Below are 12,694 nucleotides of genomic sequence, written 5' to 3'. Positions count from 1 at the left end.
ATGGGGTGGTGCTCCGGGACTGAAGAGCCCTTGAAGAGGACCTTTCTTCTCCCGAACCATCCCAGTGTTTTCTCCAAACTTAGCTTCCTCCCACCCTCAACCTCTTTGCCTACAAATAAAACGAATGACTTCCCGAAGGTTTGGTCAGTGGGTGAGTCGCTCGCTGTTCCCCACCTTCTCACTGACTTGTATTTCGGCCCCCTCCCACTCCCTCCTCCCGTTCTCCTCCCTCAGGCTCCTTGGAGCCAGCTAATGCAGATAATAAGAATGGAAAAGAAGGGAAATTGTCTCTGGGTCCTTGACCGGCTGAGCTCTGGGGGGCGGGTTGGAGAGCCTGGGTTGGGGGCAGGGCAGTTGGGGATGGGACTGAGGTCGCAGGTGGCCAATGGGCTGATTCATTAAGTATGTCCCTGGAGGGAAGTGAGGATCCCTGTCTTGACGAAAACTGGGATCCTTTGGAGATTCAGCCTCTTTTCGCGCTGGGCTCCATCACACCTGCCCCACCCTGGCACCCCCTTCCTTTCCATGCACCAGAAATGCCAGGCCGCTGCCAACAGTTGTCTTGCTAATCACTGTCCACAGCTGAGGCCTCCAGCTGGTGGCATTTGACAGAGGAGGCTCCGCCACCCAGACTCTCCCATCCTTATGACTGACCCCGTCCCTCTTGTCTTTATCTATTTGCTCTGTGTCACCATTTTTGTTTTTTTCTCCGTTTCTAGCTGTCTCACACCGTTGCATTGTCCCTGTTTCTGTGGGCTTTGACTAATATTAATACATAATCTTTTGTATAACGCCTTTTTTTAAACAACTCATTTGGTGTTTTTAAAATTTATTTTTAAAGAGAGGAAGAAAGAGAGAGAGTAAGGAACATCAACTTGTTTGTTCCTTATTTCCGCTTATTTGTACATTCACTGGTTGATTCTTATATGTGCACTGATCGGGATCGAACCCACAACCTTGGCGTATTAGAATGATGCTCTAACCAACTGAGCCACCTGGCCAGGGCTGTATAATGCTCTAAATACCCACCCCCCTTCATATGTATTTTCTCATAGACTGTCTTGTCTCAGCCTCTCCCACCCCAGTGTCTGCCTTTAGGGAACAAGCAGCTGCTATGTTTGCAGTAAAATTTAGATGTGTGCTTTGTTGTACAGATGGCTGCCTTTGTTTCTGCCTCTGGGTGTCTCTCCTTGCTTGTGCACAGTCTCTACCTTTCCTGCCTCTTCCCTGTCTCCACCACTGAGCTCACTGCGCCCTGAAGCCGGGGCCTCCCTCCACCCTGCTTCCACCCCTCAGCAGGCAGCTCACGGCTCCAGGTGATCATGCTGTGGGAGACCTGATTAACTTCTCTTCTTGCCTGCAGATTTATCTTGCTCTCTGAGCACTAGCCCTGTATCCTGGCACAACCTGCACTGAGCTGAGATAGGACCCAGGGAGCCAGTTCTTCCCAGGCGGGTCAGGGGCTAGAGTTGTGGTGGACTGTGCCCTAAACTGGGGGTGCCCTCGGCTCTGGCCAATCTCTTGCCCCCCGCAACGGCTCCCCCATCCTTGACTTCTCAGAATCGGAGCGAGGAAATTCTGTCTGACTGAGAGTGGGTGGTGACCGGAGCCTGACCTCCCCCGCTCTCTGCCTCATCTCCTGCTCCCAGGGCCCAAACTGTCGTCACTTTTCCAGTGAAGTGTCTGGTCATTTTCAGAAGCAATTTCAGGAGAATATGCAGCTGCTGCTCCCAACCCTGCTTTTCCTTTCCCAGGCCTGAAGGCACTGTCAGCTTTCTGGGCTGGGGATGGTGGGAGTGGGGATGCGCCAGGGTCCCTGCGCTCCCTCCGGTCCTCTCCCCAGTCATGTGGGTGGACCCCGTTTGAGGAAAGGTAGGAGTTCCTCTCCTTTATTCTCCAGCTCTCTCTTCGTCTTTTCTGTCTCTGCCTCTCTTGTTTTGGAGCCCAGGAATATGTGCTTTCCTCCTCTGAAGCCTATGGGGCTCAGTGTCCCCACGGTGTCCTAAGGCTTGAATGGCGCCATCAGGATGGGAGAAGCTGGGGATCTGCTGCCCTGAACTCGCCCCACTCAGCCCATCCAGCCTTCTCAGTTTCAGCTTCTGAGGGGCGCCAACTACCCCGGAGCCTGCTAACCCCCATAAGGAACCATTCCAGCGCCTCACAGCTCACACCAGCTCTAGCTCAGCCCTTCTGGCTCCTCCACTTCTTCCCAGGCTCCGAGGGACAATTTGAGTTTCTTGCGCTGTGGGTTGTCTCCCAGCTGTCTCCTGGCTGCAGGACTCTGCGAATGCAGAAGCTGCCAAGCTTCCGTTCCCCACGGGCATCTCCAGCCACTGTCACATATGGCCCTGACCCCCTTCCCCCCCGCAAAGCACTCCTGCAGGATGTTGCACCCAAATTGTGCGTGTGGTGGACACACGCATGCCATTCATGCACGCAAACGCATGCTGAGTTGGCCTCCATCTCTACCCACTGGGAACAGCTGACTAACCTGTCTCATCACAGCTCAGCTGCACATGCCTTTTCCTGGCCTCACCCTCTACCTTCCCCAGCAGCAAAGCGGGGGAACTCCAGAGGGAGGATCTGCTAGGGACCTTGCCCCTTTAGGCTAGTGACAGCATCTGAGATGTGGCTCAAATAAAGGGTAGATGTTCAAAGGAAACAAACACCTAGATGTTCTGTAGCTACACCACCCACTTTACAAGCCATTTGCATATGATTTGTGGGCAAAATGAAGCCTGGCCTGCTCTAGCCATCTGAGGAAACAGTGAAGAAACAAAATGGAGTCGCCATATCCATGCTCACACAATTATTTAAATCAGAATGGGCTTTCCCTGGCTGGTGTGGCTCAGTTGGTTGGGTGTCATGCCACACACTGAAAGATTGCAGGTTCGATCCCCAGTCAGGGCACATGCCGGGGTTCAGTCCCAGATTGGGGTACTTACAGAAGGCAACCAGTCAATATTTCTCTTCTCTTTCTCCCTCCTTTCTCCTCTCTATAAAATTTTTTAAAAAATAAAATAAAAAAAGAACAAGCTGAAACATGAAGAATAGATTTGATTTTATTTAAACTAGCCTGAGAACTTAAATTTTTCCGTTGTACCTCAATGCCTGGAAATATACAAAATTCCTAGAGATAACCTTCTGAAGAGCTTAGGAAAGAATGTTCACATGTCCAGACCACCTGACATGCATTATCTAGACCGTTGGACATCTGGAAGATTACTGTCTCGGACCAATCCAGGGGCTAAGAATGCAGGACTGATTTTTCTCAAGAATGTACTTTTATTATAAGAACTCCCCATTCTTTTTTTCTGAACACTCTGTCAACCTGGCAGTGTTTTTTGTTTGTTTGTTTTCTTGTTTTCTAATTTACAAATCTTGAGACCCTTGAATAAAACTTTGAGATTTAATTCTAGCGAAACTTCCTGATTTCTAGTGGACACCCCCAAAGCCTCCCTCCTTCATCACCCCTGGCTTAGTTTAGCATCCGCTCTTTCAAGGCTTTGCTAATCCCAGAGATCAAGGGGTGATCAGTTCTCCCTGCCGTTCCCTTGCACTCCCCACCCTTGGCTCCTGCCACACTTTGTGAGATTCCACATCATCAAAGGACATTATTCATGGTGAACCTTTGCTGAAGCCCTGCTTCCCTGGTGCCAGGGCTTGGGAAGAGGATGCATGGTTTGGTGGGGGGAGGGAGGCTGATGCAGAGGTGGGACCCAGGAGTCTTGAGTCTTTAGCCTTCAGTGTAACACATCCCTCCTCCTGCATCCCCAACTCCCTTCACCCTGCTGAACTTGGACCTCCTCCAGACTGGTGGGAGGGAGGAGGAGGGAGGTGGCTAGGTCCACTTAGAGCAGCCCCTGAGCTTCTCAAAGACATGAACCAGTCATGTCATTTATGTGTAAACAGAGATCCTACTTCTATTCCTCATCCCACCGGAGGCTCCCAACCTTGGGTCCTGGCCCTGTAATTAGGTGGACAATGGGAAGCTTTAATGAGGTATCATTAGCCTTTCACATAGTAAAGGGGCCTTGAGACCCAGCTGCTGCCCTCACTCAGGGTGAGCTTGGGTGGAGCCCTGTGCAGCCAGAGTAACTGCTCTCAGTGTGACACACATTCCAGGGCGGGTAGGGTGCTGAGAACGTGGAGTCGGGGGGATACACGTTTCTGTACCCTAACCGCACTGGAGGGGCTCTGTGGAGGATCCGCACTGGGTTGCAATGCAAGAAGCTGGGCTCAGGCTTTTTTTTTTGTTTTAAAAATAAATTTTTATTGAACACCTGTTATATACCAAACACTATAGAGCTAGGGATCCAATAGCAAACAAAATGGATGAAAGTCCTGGCCCTTGTCATACTGACCTTCTGTTGAGGGTGGCGTAGACAGACTGGATGTAAAATACTTAGCATGTTGGATGTAGTATATGCATGAAGAAAAGAAACAGGCAGGGGATATGGCGTATGAAAGGGGTAGTAATTTTAGATAGGGTGTTTGTGGAAGGTGTTGGTGAGCAGAAGACATTGTAGTAAATACAAGAGAGTGATGGTTCTCTTCCCCAATCGCAAGAGGTAGAAGAGTACAAGGTCCCCAATCTCCACGTCTCTTGGAGAGGTGGGTCATCACGCCCTCTGAGTTAGCTATTTACTTGCTGGTCAAAGCTCATACCAGTGCAATAAAATGAAGGGAAAGTTTAGAGTGATGAACTCTGAATCTGAGGTTGTTCTGCAGTAGCTGTCTGTCCTGGAGCATGTGACTGAACTTTCTGAGCCTCAGTGTCCTCATCTGAAAAATGGGAATATTTCCTACTCCCATGACAGTGGGTGATGAAAAACAAGTGACTTGTTCTGTGCCAGCCTTGCAAAAGTTCAAACCCTGCACCCATTATAAATGGTGGAAGTGATGAATCTCTCTGAAACAACTGTCGCGTCGGTCGCCTCTCCCCTTATGTTTTCTCTCTGTATCTTCTTGCCCATCCAGACTACGACTCTGCCTCTCCCCTGGGGCTCTACCTTGGGTGTGAGATGAACAGCATAAGCCCTCCCAGCCGTGTGGGCCGCAGACAAGAGGCTCAAAAGGTCGTGGGGAAGGTGCCCGAGCTGCAGGAAGACAGATAAGAGTGGGGAAAAGTGTAACCGTGAGAAAAAAAGAAGCAATTAAGAGACCAATGCTGGGGGTGAGGGCAAAGGTAAAAGAGCTTAGCTGTAGTGTTTTGTTCTTCCACTCTGAGATTACAGCAGGACTAGAAGTTAGAACTCTAGAATGACACAACTAAATCAGGCCGATTAGGGGTGAAGTAGGAGTGAAGGGAGGAGGCCGAGAGGAGAGGCACTGGCACTGGGAAGATGGCGGATGGAGCCAGACACTGATGAGATCTCTGCAGTTCCACAGCAGGAAGAAGTAATGACTCTCAGTTGATCTGAGGACCAAGGTGAAATGGGCCCACTCCAGCTGAGAGAACAGAGGACGCCATGAGGGCCAGAAGGGATGCCAGGATCACCTCCTCATCCTCAGAGGCCGGAACTTGGCTGTCCTGGTTATTTTCTTGGTGGGAGGGCCAGAGAAGTGCCAGCTTGGAATTGTTTTGGCCTGGCAATTTAAAGGGCAAAGAACTGGTGGGTGAACAAGGAGGAGAAAGAGGCCCAGGGACCACACCTATTGAGCTTGATCCGGTGGCCAAATTTTGTGACAAATAACACACAAATTATTCCCAGTTCAAGGACGGTTAGAAAGTGGGCTGCTGGATAACCCCAGCTCACTGCTGGGTTTGTGGTGTGTGTGCATGTGTGTGAGCGTGTGCGTGTGCGTGCGTGCGTGCGTGCGTGCGTGTGTGTGTGTGTGTGTGTGTGTGTGTCTGCATCCTGTACCCTCCTTCCCACCAGCCTTCCCCCTCCCCTCCAGCCATCCTGGGATTGGCGATTCTCAGCCCCTCCCCCGGCTCCCCCAGACCCTCCCAGAGCCTTTATCAGGGAGCTGGGCTGGAGATCCTGCCACATTCCCTGATTCCCTCTCCCTGATTCCATCCTCACAGCAGCACCAGCAGCACCAGCTTTTGTGGGGAGCAGGGCAGAAATCCCAGCCAGCTCCCTGATTCTACTAGACCATCCATCTGTAGGCTCAGAGCTGCTCCAAAGGTAGGCACGGACGGACGGGAGAACATTGGAAGGACTGAAGCTGGAACCCAAGGACAGGGGCCAGAGTCAGGAGAAATAAAGGAAGTGGTAGCTTTTGATCGGGGAGCAGAGTGGGGTACTGGGAAGTGAGCAGAAAGCAGAAAGAAAGGGGTTGAGAGCTAGTGATGTTTGGAGCTTGTGGGTCCAGACTGATTGTTCCACATTAGAAAGTTTTTGCCTAAGTCATGGGGTTGCCTAGTGCTGGAAAATAGCACCCAGGACCCCTCTTCACGCCAACTAAGGAAAAAGACCCGTGCATGTCCGAGAAACCTCTCATCTTCCTTTGGAGCCTACAGTCCCTGACACTGTTGCACCATGGCTCGTTCCTGCCAGTGCCCATCCTGGGGAGATGTGTCTGATGGGGGAGCAGGGAAACCAAGCCCAATGGACGTTCCCCCTGCTCAGAGGTACTCTCCCCAGACCAGGGTTTGGATGGGAGAATAGGGGGCTGGTGAAGCAGGATCAAGCCAGACTGCTGGTCGTGAGTGTTTCCTGTATTATGTCCCCCTCCTCCCTGCCTTCCCTTCCTGCCTCTTTGCTCTCCTAGGCACCATGCGGAGCGCCCTGCTGTTGGCAGCCATCCTGGCCCTCAGCCTGGCCCTAGGGGCCGTCTGTGAGGGGTCACAGGAGCAGGTGGTGCCCCGTGGGGGCCGCAGGGAGGTAAGGCACCCCTCCAGCCGGGCCCGCCTTGGCGGATGAGAAAACGGTTCTGCTGGTTCCCAAAGCTGCAGGGAGAAGGTGTGGCCCGTGGGCTGGGAGTTACCTGGGTTAACAGTCAGAGGGCTGGGTTTCCTGGCCTCTCTGGCCAGCTCATGTTCTCACTGTCTTTGGTTATGTCTGTAAGTATCTCTGCCCCTCTGCACGAGTTTAACACCTTGTATGTAAGAGGTGCCCTTCCAGTATGACTGGTGACTTGGTGATTGGATGGCACTTAGAGGGGCAGGCTGGGGTGGGCCAGGTTGGTCTGAGGTTCTCTATGGTCCATCTAAGGTTCTGTCCCTTTGCAGGGTGGCGGGGTGGGGGAGGGAGATTCTATCTACTCCCTTGATGGTGTGTAACACAGTCAGAATTTCTCCCCTGAACTGTCATTTGAATGCTCCTTGACCTATCAGTTATGTGCATTATTTTGTTTTCAGGATTCCCCTGCTCATCTACCCCTCCACCCTGATAACCTCAGGTGCTCCTAAGATCCCAGCCTTTCCTCTCTCCTCTCTCTTGCTGCCCTCTAGCCCCTGCTTAGTCAGGACAGGAAAATAACAATAAAAACAAACACAAGCCGGGTTAGGCCCTGATTTCTGTAATTCCTCTAAGAAAAAGAATAGGACTTGTCAACGTAGGGCTACAGGAGGGGAACAAGGAAGAAGTCTTTTTAAGGTTTTGAAATGATAGCAGTTATATTGGTACAAATGCTTTTAAGATGATTATAGTGGAACTCATTACACATTCAGTGTGTGAAGTCTAACTGCCTTTCTAGCTCAAATCTGTTTAGCATCTTATTACAGGAGGCGGGCTGAGCATTTGAACAATTTGGGGAAAGTGGCTGCCTGGGAAGCTGTGCACTGGGCAGAGAGATCGTCAGCCTTCGCGCAGCTGGCGAGGTGGGGCAGGACACGGCGGGCTGACAGCCTTGCAGGTGGCAGCAGCTGTGCCAGATTGAACAGACAAGACCAGTTAAAAAAAAAACACGCAGAGCGTGCCAAGCATAGGCTGGGCCCTGTGTTTGGAGCCCAAAATTCCAACTCAAGATAGTCAGAATATCTGGGTATATTGCTCTGAGACAAACTTGCTTCGAGACCTTTCCCCTCTTGGTCAATGAAAGAGAGAGATTACTGTCCCATCCTGTCTTCCGGCAGGTCTGTGAGAATGAGGGAAAACTGGGCAGGAAAGAGAGTGGGATATATGAGCGTGTGGGCTGATGGGTTGGTCCGTGCGGGGGAGCATCCTGTGTCAGTGTGCTTCTGTGTGTGCTTGGCAGCTCAGGGACCTGTGGACTCTGGAGAGAGAGGCACCTCTGAGATTCAAGGTGAGGGTCTCCAGACATGATCCTTTTCCTTGTCTCTCTGCAACTGCAATAAACTGGGTGTGTGGTGTGTGCCCACCAATCATCCTCTAGGGTAGAAAGAGGAGCGGGAAAGAAAACCAGAGGCAGAAACCCATGGAGAAGAGCGAGAGGCAGTGGGAAACACAGGGAGAGAAACTTCCACAGACATAGCACGAAGTCGGGGCACAGTTGCTGATGTAGCGTGGCTCTCTACCCCTACCCCAGGATTGAGTCCTGTGTGCAGCTCAGTCCTGGACAGGTCAGAGGACATTTGCTCTGTCTGATGAGCCTGTCTTGCGAGTGGAGCAATTCATGGCTCACTCAGTGGGGCAACCACGTCCTTGGGCAAACTAGTTCATGATGTGCTGGGGAGCAAAGAGCTGAAGGCCCTCCTCACAGAGAGACAGTAGGAGCTGGGAAAGGCGTCAATGGAAAGGGCTCAAAGGGATCCCTTTGTTTGGAGATGGCATAACCAACTGTCTGTTTCGCTCAGACCTCCTCAGCCTGCGCACTGAAAGTCCCACGTCCCAGGAAGGCCCTTAGTCTTGGGCAAACAGGGACAGTTGGTCAGCCTTCAGGGATACACAATGTGTTTCCTTTGCCAGGGCTTCTCAAACCTCGCTATGCTCATGAGTCACCTGGGGCCCGGTTAAAACGCAGATTCCCTCTCAGTAGGTCTGGGGTAGCACTGAGATTGCGTGTTTCTAACAAGCTTCCAGGGGTGATGCTGCCGGCCCCCAGACCATACTTTGAGAGCCTACTTCTCTTCCACTGTAGATCAGAGGAAATCCTGAAAGAAATAAGATATCAAGTTCAGCTGCGATAAACTCAAGAAAAGGCTGTTCTTTGTGGGAAAATCGTGAGTGGATTGGGTGCGAGCCTCCTGATTCACCTTCTTTGTTTCTCTCCCCTAGAAGTTCCCAGATATCAACCAGTTGCTCAAGACGCTTTCTGGCAGTGGCTCAGTCTCTGTGGATGATTTGCTCAAAACTCTGGGCAAGGCTAGCAAGGGTAGGAAGTCTCCCTGGGGAGAGGGAAGTGCGGGGGCAGGAATCTGAAGATTAAATAGGCCTGGGCGCACCCTCCAGGTGGGGAGGAGGCTGGAGATGGCTTAGTGAATAACAGAGAGTTGTTATCTGAACCATCCCTAGTAGAATCGCTTTTCAGATTTTACTCCCCAGTTACACGCTTGTTCTTGTTTTCACAGATCCTAAGAAATTGTCATTTCTCCAGAAACGTGAGTAGCCTCTTCTCCGTTCCTATTTCTACAGACCACTTGCCCAGAGCTCTACAGGCATGAGGCCCAGTGACTGATGGTTATGTTGGCCCTTTTCCTGCAGGTGACATGCATGACTTCTTTGTGGGACTTATGGGCAAGAGGAACATCCAGCCAGGTAAGAGTGTGTGGAGGAACAGTGACAGGACTTAGGGAACTAGCCAAGCATGCAGACACCAAAAGCCTCGTATGTGTCCTCAGAGGGAAAAACAAGACTTCTCTTAGCTACAGTGAGGGTTCCTCAGCCCTATCTACCCAACTCCTTGGATCCACAGTGCAGTGTTTGTTTCCTGGGAGACCTTTATAAGACAGTCCTGCTTCCTGCAGGTTGGGGGTGGTTTGGTCAGGAAGACTCTGCTTCCTCCCAGTCTCCCAAGTTAAGCGTGGCTCTTCTTCCCAACTCTGTCTTCCAAAGTTGCCCTTCATAGCCAGCCCTTCATTGTTGGGTCAGGGTGAAGGTCACAGAAGAAAAATCTGTGCTGGCTGGTGTGGCTCGGTGGATTGATTGCCAGTCTGCAAACCAAAGGGTCGCTGGTTCTATTCCCAGTCAGGGCGCATGCCTGGGTTGTGCGCCAGGTCCCCAGTTGGGGGCATGTGAGAGGCAACCACACACTGATGTTTTTCTCCCTCTCTCCCTCCCTTCCCCTCTCTCTAAAAATAAATAAATAAAATATTAAAGAAAAGAAGAAAAATCCCTCCTAACTACACTGTTTACTTTACCCCAGACGTTCCCATTGATGTGAACCAGGAGAACATCCCCAGCTTTGGCAGCCTCAAGTATCCGCCCAATGTGGAATGAGGTAAGGACTGCTGGTTAGGAGGAGACAGACTGTGTGTTGGGGGGGGGGGGTGCCAGAGAAGCATTTCCTCTGATGCTGCAGGCACTGATGTGCATAATTTCGCCCTCAAATACACTGCCAGTGCCCAGCACACTGTCAAACACACCAACACTTAGAGGTACATGCTTATCTGCGACCACACACATGCACACACACACACACAGCCCTCTTTTTCATCTTATCTCTGTCCCTTGCTTCTTTTCTGATGGGCAACTTCTATTGTTTGGACTCTGTTCTTTTCCTGGTTTGTGCAAAAGATGGAGAGATCATCACCTGATAATTACAGTTACCGCATCCAATTCACAGGCGAAGTGTTTTGTGTCCCAGGTAGGCTGAGCCGTTAGATTATTCAGAGTCTCCATGGACTGGGTCCAGTGTGCAGTTCCACGCAGGAGTGATTCAGGAGGAAATGCAAGAAACTCTTGAAATTCAGTGGGGGTGGGGTAGCTGGAGACTGTATTGTAGTCGCTCTGGGTAGGGTAATGGATAAGAGCATGGCCTGACTTTGAATCCTAGATTGGCCCCTCCCTAGCTGTGTTCCCTTGGTCAAGTTACATATGCCCTGTGCCTCAGTTTCCCCATATGAAAAATGGGAGTGAAAATAGAACCTGTGGATCTGAGGACTGTGTACAGGTAAAGCATTCAGAACAGTACTGGGCACGCAGCGCTCTGTGTTGGCTTTGTTATGACTGTTGTGATCTGGGAGGTGTGGGGAACGTCCCAGTGTTTCCCCTGGCCGACTCTGGCCTGTCTGCCTAGATCGGTCTGGGCTGAACGCGGCCTGAGCGGCCTGACGGGTCCCTCACTTGGTATGCAAGTGCGAGTCCCCCAGGGAAGTGTCTAGTCAAAACACAGAGGCTTCCGCCGGGATGCCATCTTCCCACGCGTGGCAATAGCCGCTCAACTGAATTCCAAAGAAAAGCGGGGTGGGGGGAGGGAGAGAAGGACAGGCATTCAGAAACCTCAGTTTTCACAGAGAGACAGTTGTCCCTCTCCCTGTGTCCCTATTACCCACACTCATTGGTCTCAAGGGAGCCCCAAGGAGCGGGAGCTGTCTCTCAATGAAACTGCCTGTGTGTGACTCCCTGGGCCTGGAGACGAGGTCTGGCCCCCCCATTCAGTGTTAGGTGAGAGGGTGCAAAGAGCCATAATAATCGTAACTCGCTGATTACATGGTACTTACCGTATCATTTTGCTCTCATTAGATGGTTATTTCAGTCCTGCCGACCGCCAGATAATTATACGGGCAGCTATATCTGGATGACATACTCTCCCCCAGCGTTATGCATCAGCCATAAAGATAATTACAGTGCAATTTTGCCATAGTATTTTATACAAATAGCAGAAACAAGTGCATTGTGGAAATCTACTTTTACTGCTTGCTGGTGAATCTAGGTTCTTTCAGAGGGACCAGGCATATAATTGCAGCCTTCATAATCTTACCGCTGATAGAGCATTCCCAACCTGTTAGGTGCCAGGAAGAATAGGACATAAGGTCCCCGGTGGCTGGCATTTAATGGAGATTAGATGCATCTAACAAAGATCATTTTATCATCTTATTTTATTCGTGTGAAACTGCTAAAAAAGGAAGTGATCCCTGGGCCTATTCTTGCTGGGGAGGGGTGTTGGGGGCGGTTCTGGGAAGAGGAGAAGGGACTAGGGGAGGCTCAGGGGGGCCTTAGGACCAGGGCGCATTGGATATGTGTATTGTATGCCTGGTTCGTGGGGATAATATGAACTTTGTTTTTGTTTTTGTTGCTACACTTTTTTTTTTTGCACATACTAACCCCCCAATAGACCATGAACACAGGTGTTTATAAGTAGCATTAGAAGTACACAGAGAAGCATTTCCTCTGATGCTGCAGGCATTGATGTGCATAATTTCGCCCTAAAATACAGCTGGGACGGTGCAAACACCTGCAGCCGGGAGAGTTCAGTCCTCTGGTTCAAAGGCCGAGGGACAGCTTGGCCTAAAACTTCTGTTCTCTCTCATTCTCCCTTACAGATGCCCCTCCCCTTCTCTTTCGGCTTCCCCGGCGGGTGGTTTGTGGGAGTTTTACAGGACAGAAAATGTGACTTCATTTTTTTGGTCCTCAGCACTCCATTTCTGGACTCCCAGGCTGCTTCATGAAGACACCCTGTCACCGTCTCTGAATCCCTAGGTGCATGCACTCCTATTTCCCTGTCTCTCCCCAGCCTTGTAACACGCTTGTGCTTAGACTCCTTCCGCATCCCTCTACCCAACACTGATGCAGAAACTGCTTAGTGAGCACCCCCAGTCCCAGCCAGCACTGACTGCAGATTTCCCTGGCTTCCTCCACAATAAAGGATTTTTACATATGACCTAGAGTGATTATTTTTGGGG

The 12,694-nt window shown here is 50.9% G+C and overlaps 1 protein-coding gene across 1 annotated transcript; it reads left to right on the top strand.

The window, feature by feature from the left end:
• Positions 1-6,725: 6,725 nt before the first annotated feature.
• Positions 6,726-12,450, top strand: TAC3 (tachykinin precursor 3). The gene is made up of 7 exons (XM_054580254.1): positions 6,726-6,833; positions 8,149-8,196; positions 9,129-9,225; positions 9,422-9,451; positions 9,555-9,608; positions 10,216-10,290; positions 12,427-12,450. Exons 1-6 carry the CDS (start codon positions 6,726-6,728, stop codon positions 10,287-10,289), a joined length of 411 nt encoding a protein of 136 aa, XP_054436229.1. The 3' UTR covers position 10,290; positions 12,427-12,450.
• The last annotated feature ends 244 nt before the right edge of the window (positions 12,451-12,694 follow it).

The sequence above is a fragment of the Pteronotus mesoamericanus genome, unplaced genomic scaffold (assembly GCF_021234165.1).
Source record: "Pteronotus mesoamericanus isolate MK-2021 breed Mesoamerican mustached bat unplaced genomic scaffold, CSHL_Meso_final contig_56, whole genome shotgun sequence".
NCBI classification, from domain to species: Eukaryota; Metazoa; Chordata; class Mammalia; order Chiroptera; family Mormoopidae; genus Pteronotus; species Pteronotus mesoamericanus.
This window is presented reverse-complemented; position numbering and strand designations above follow the sequence as displayed.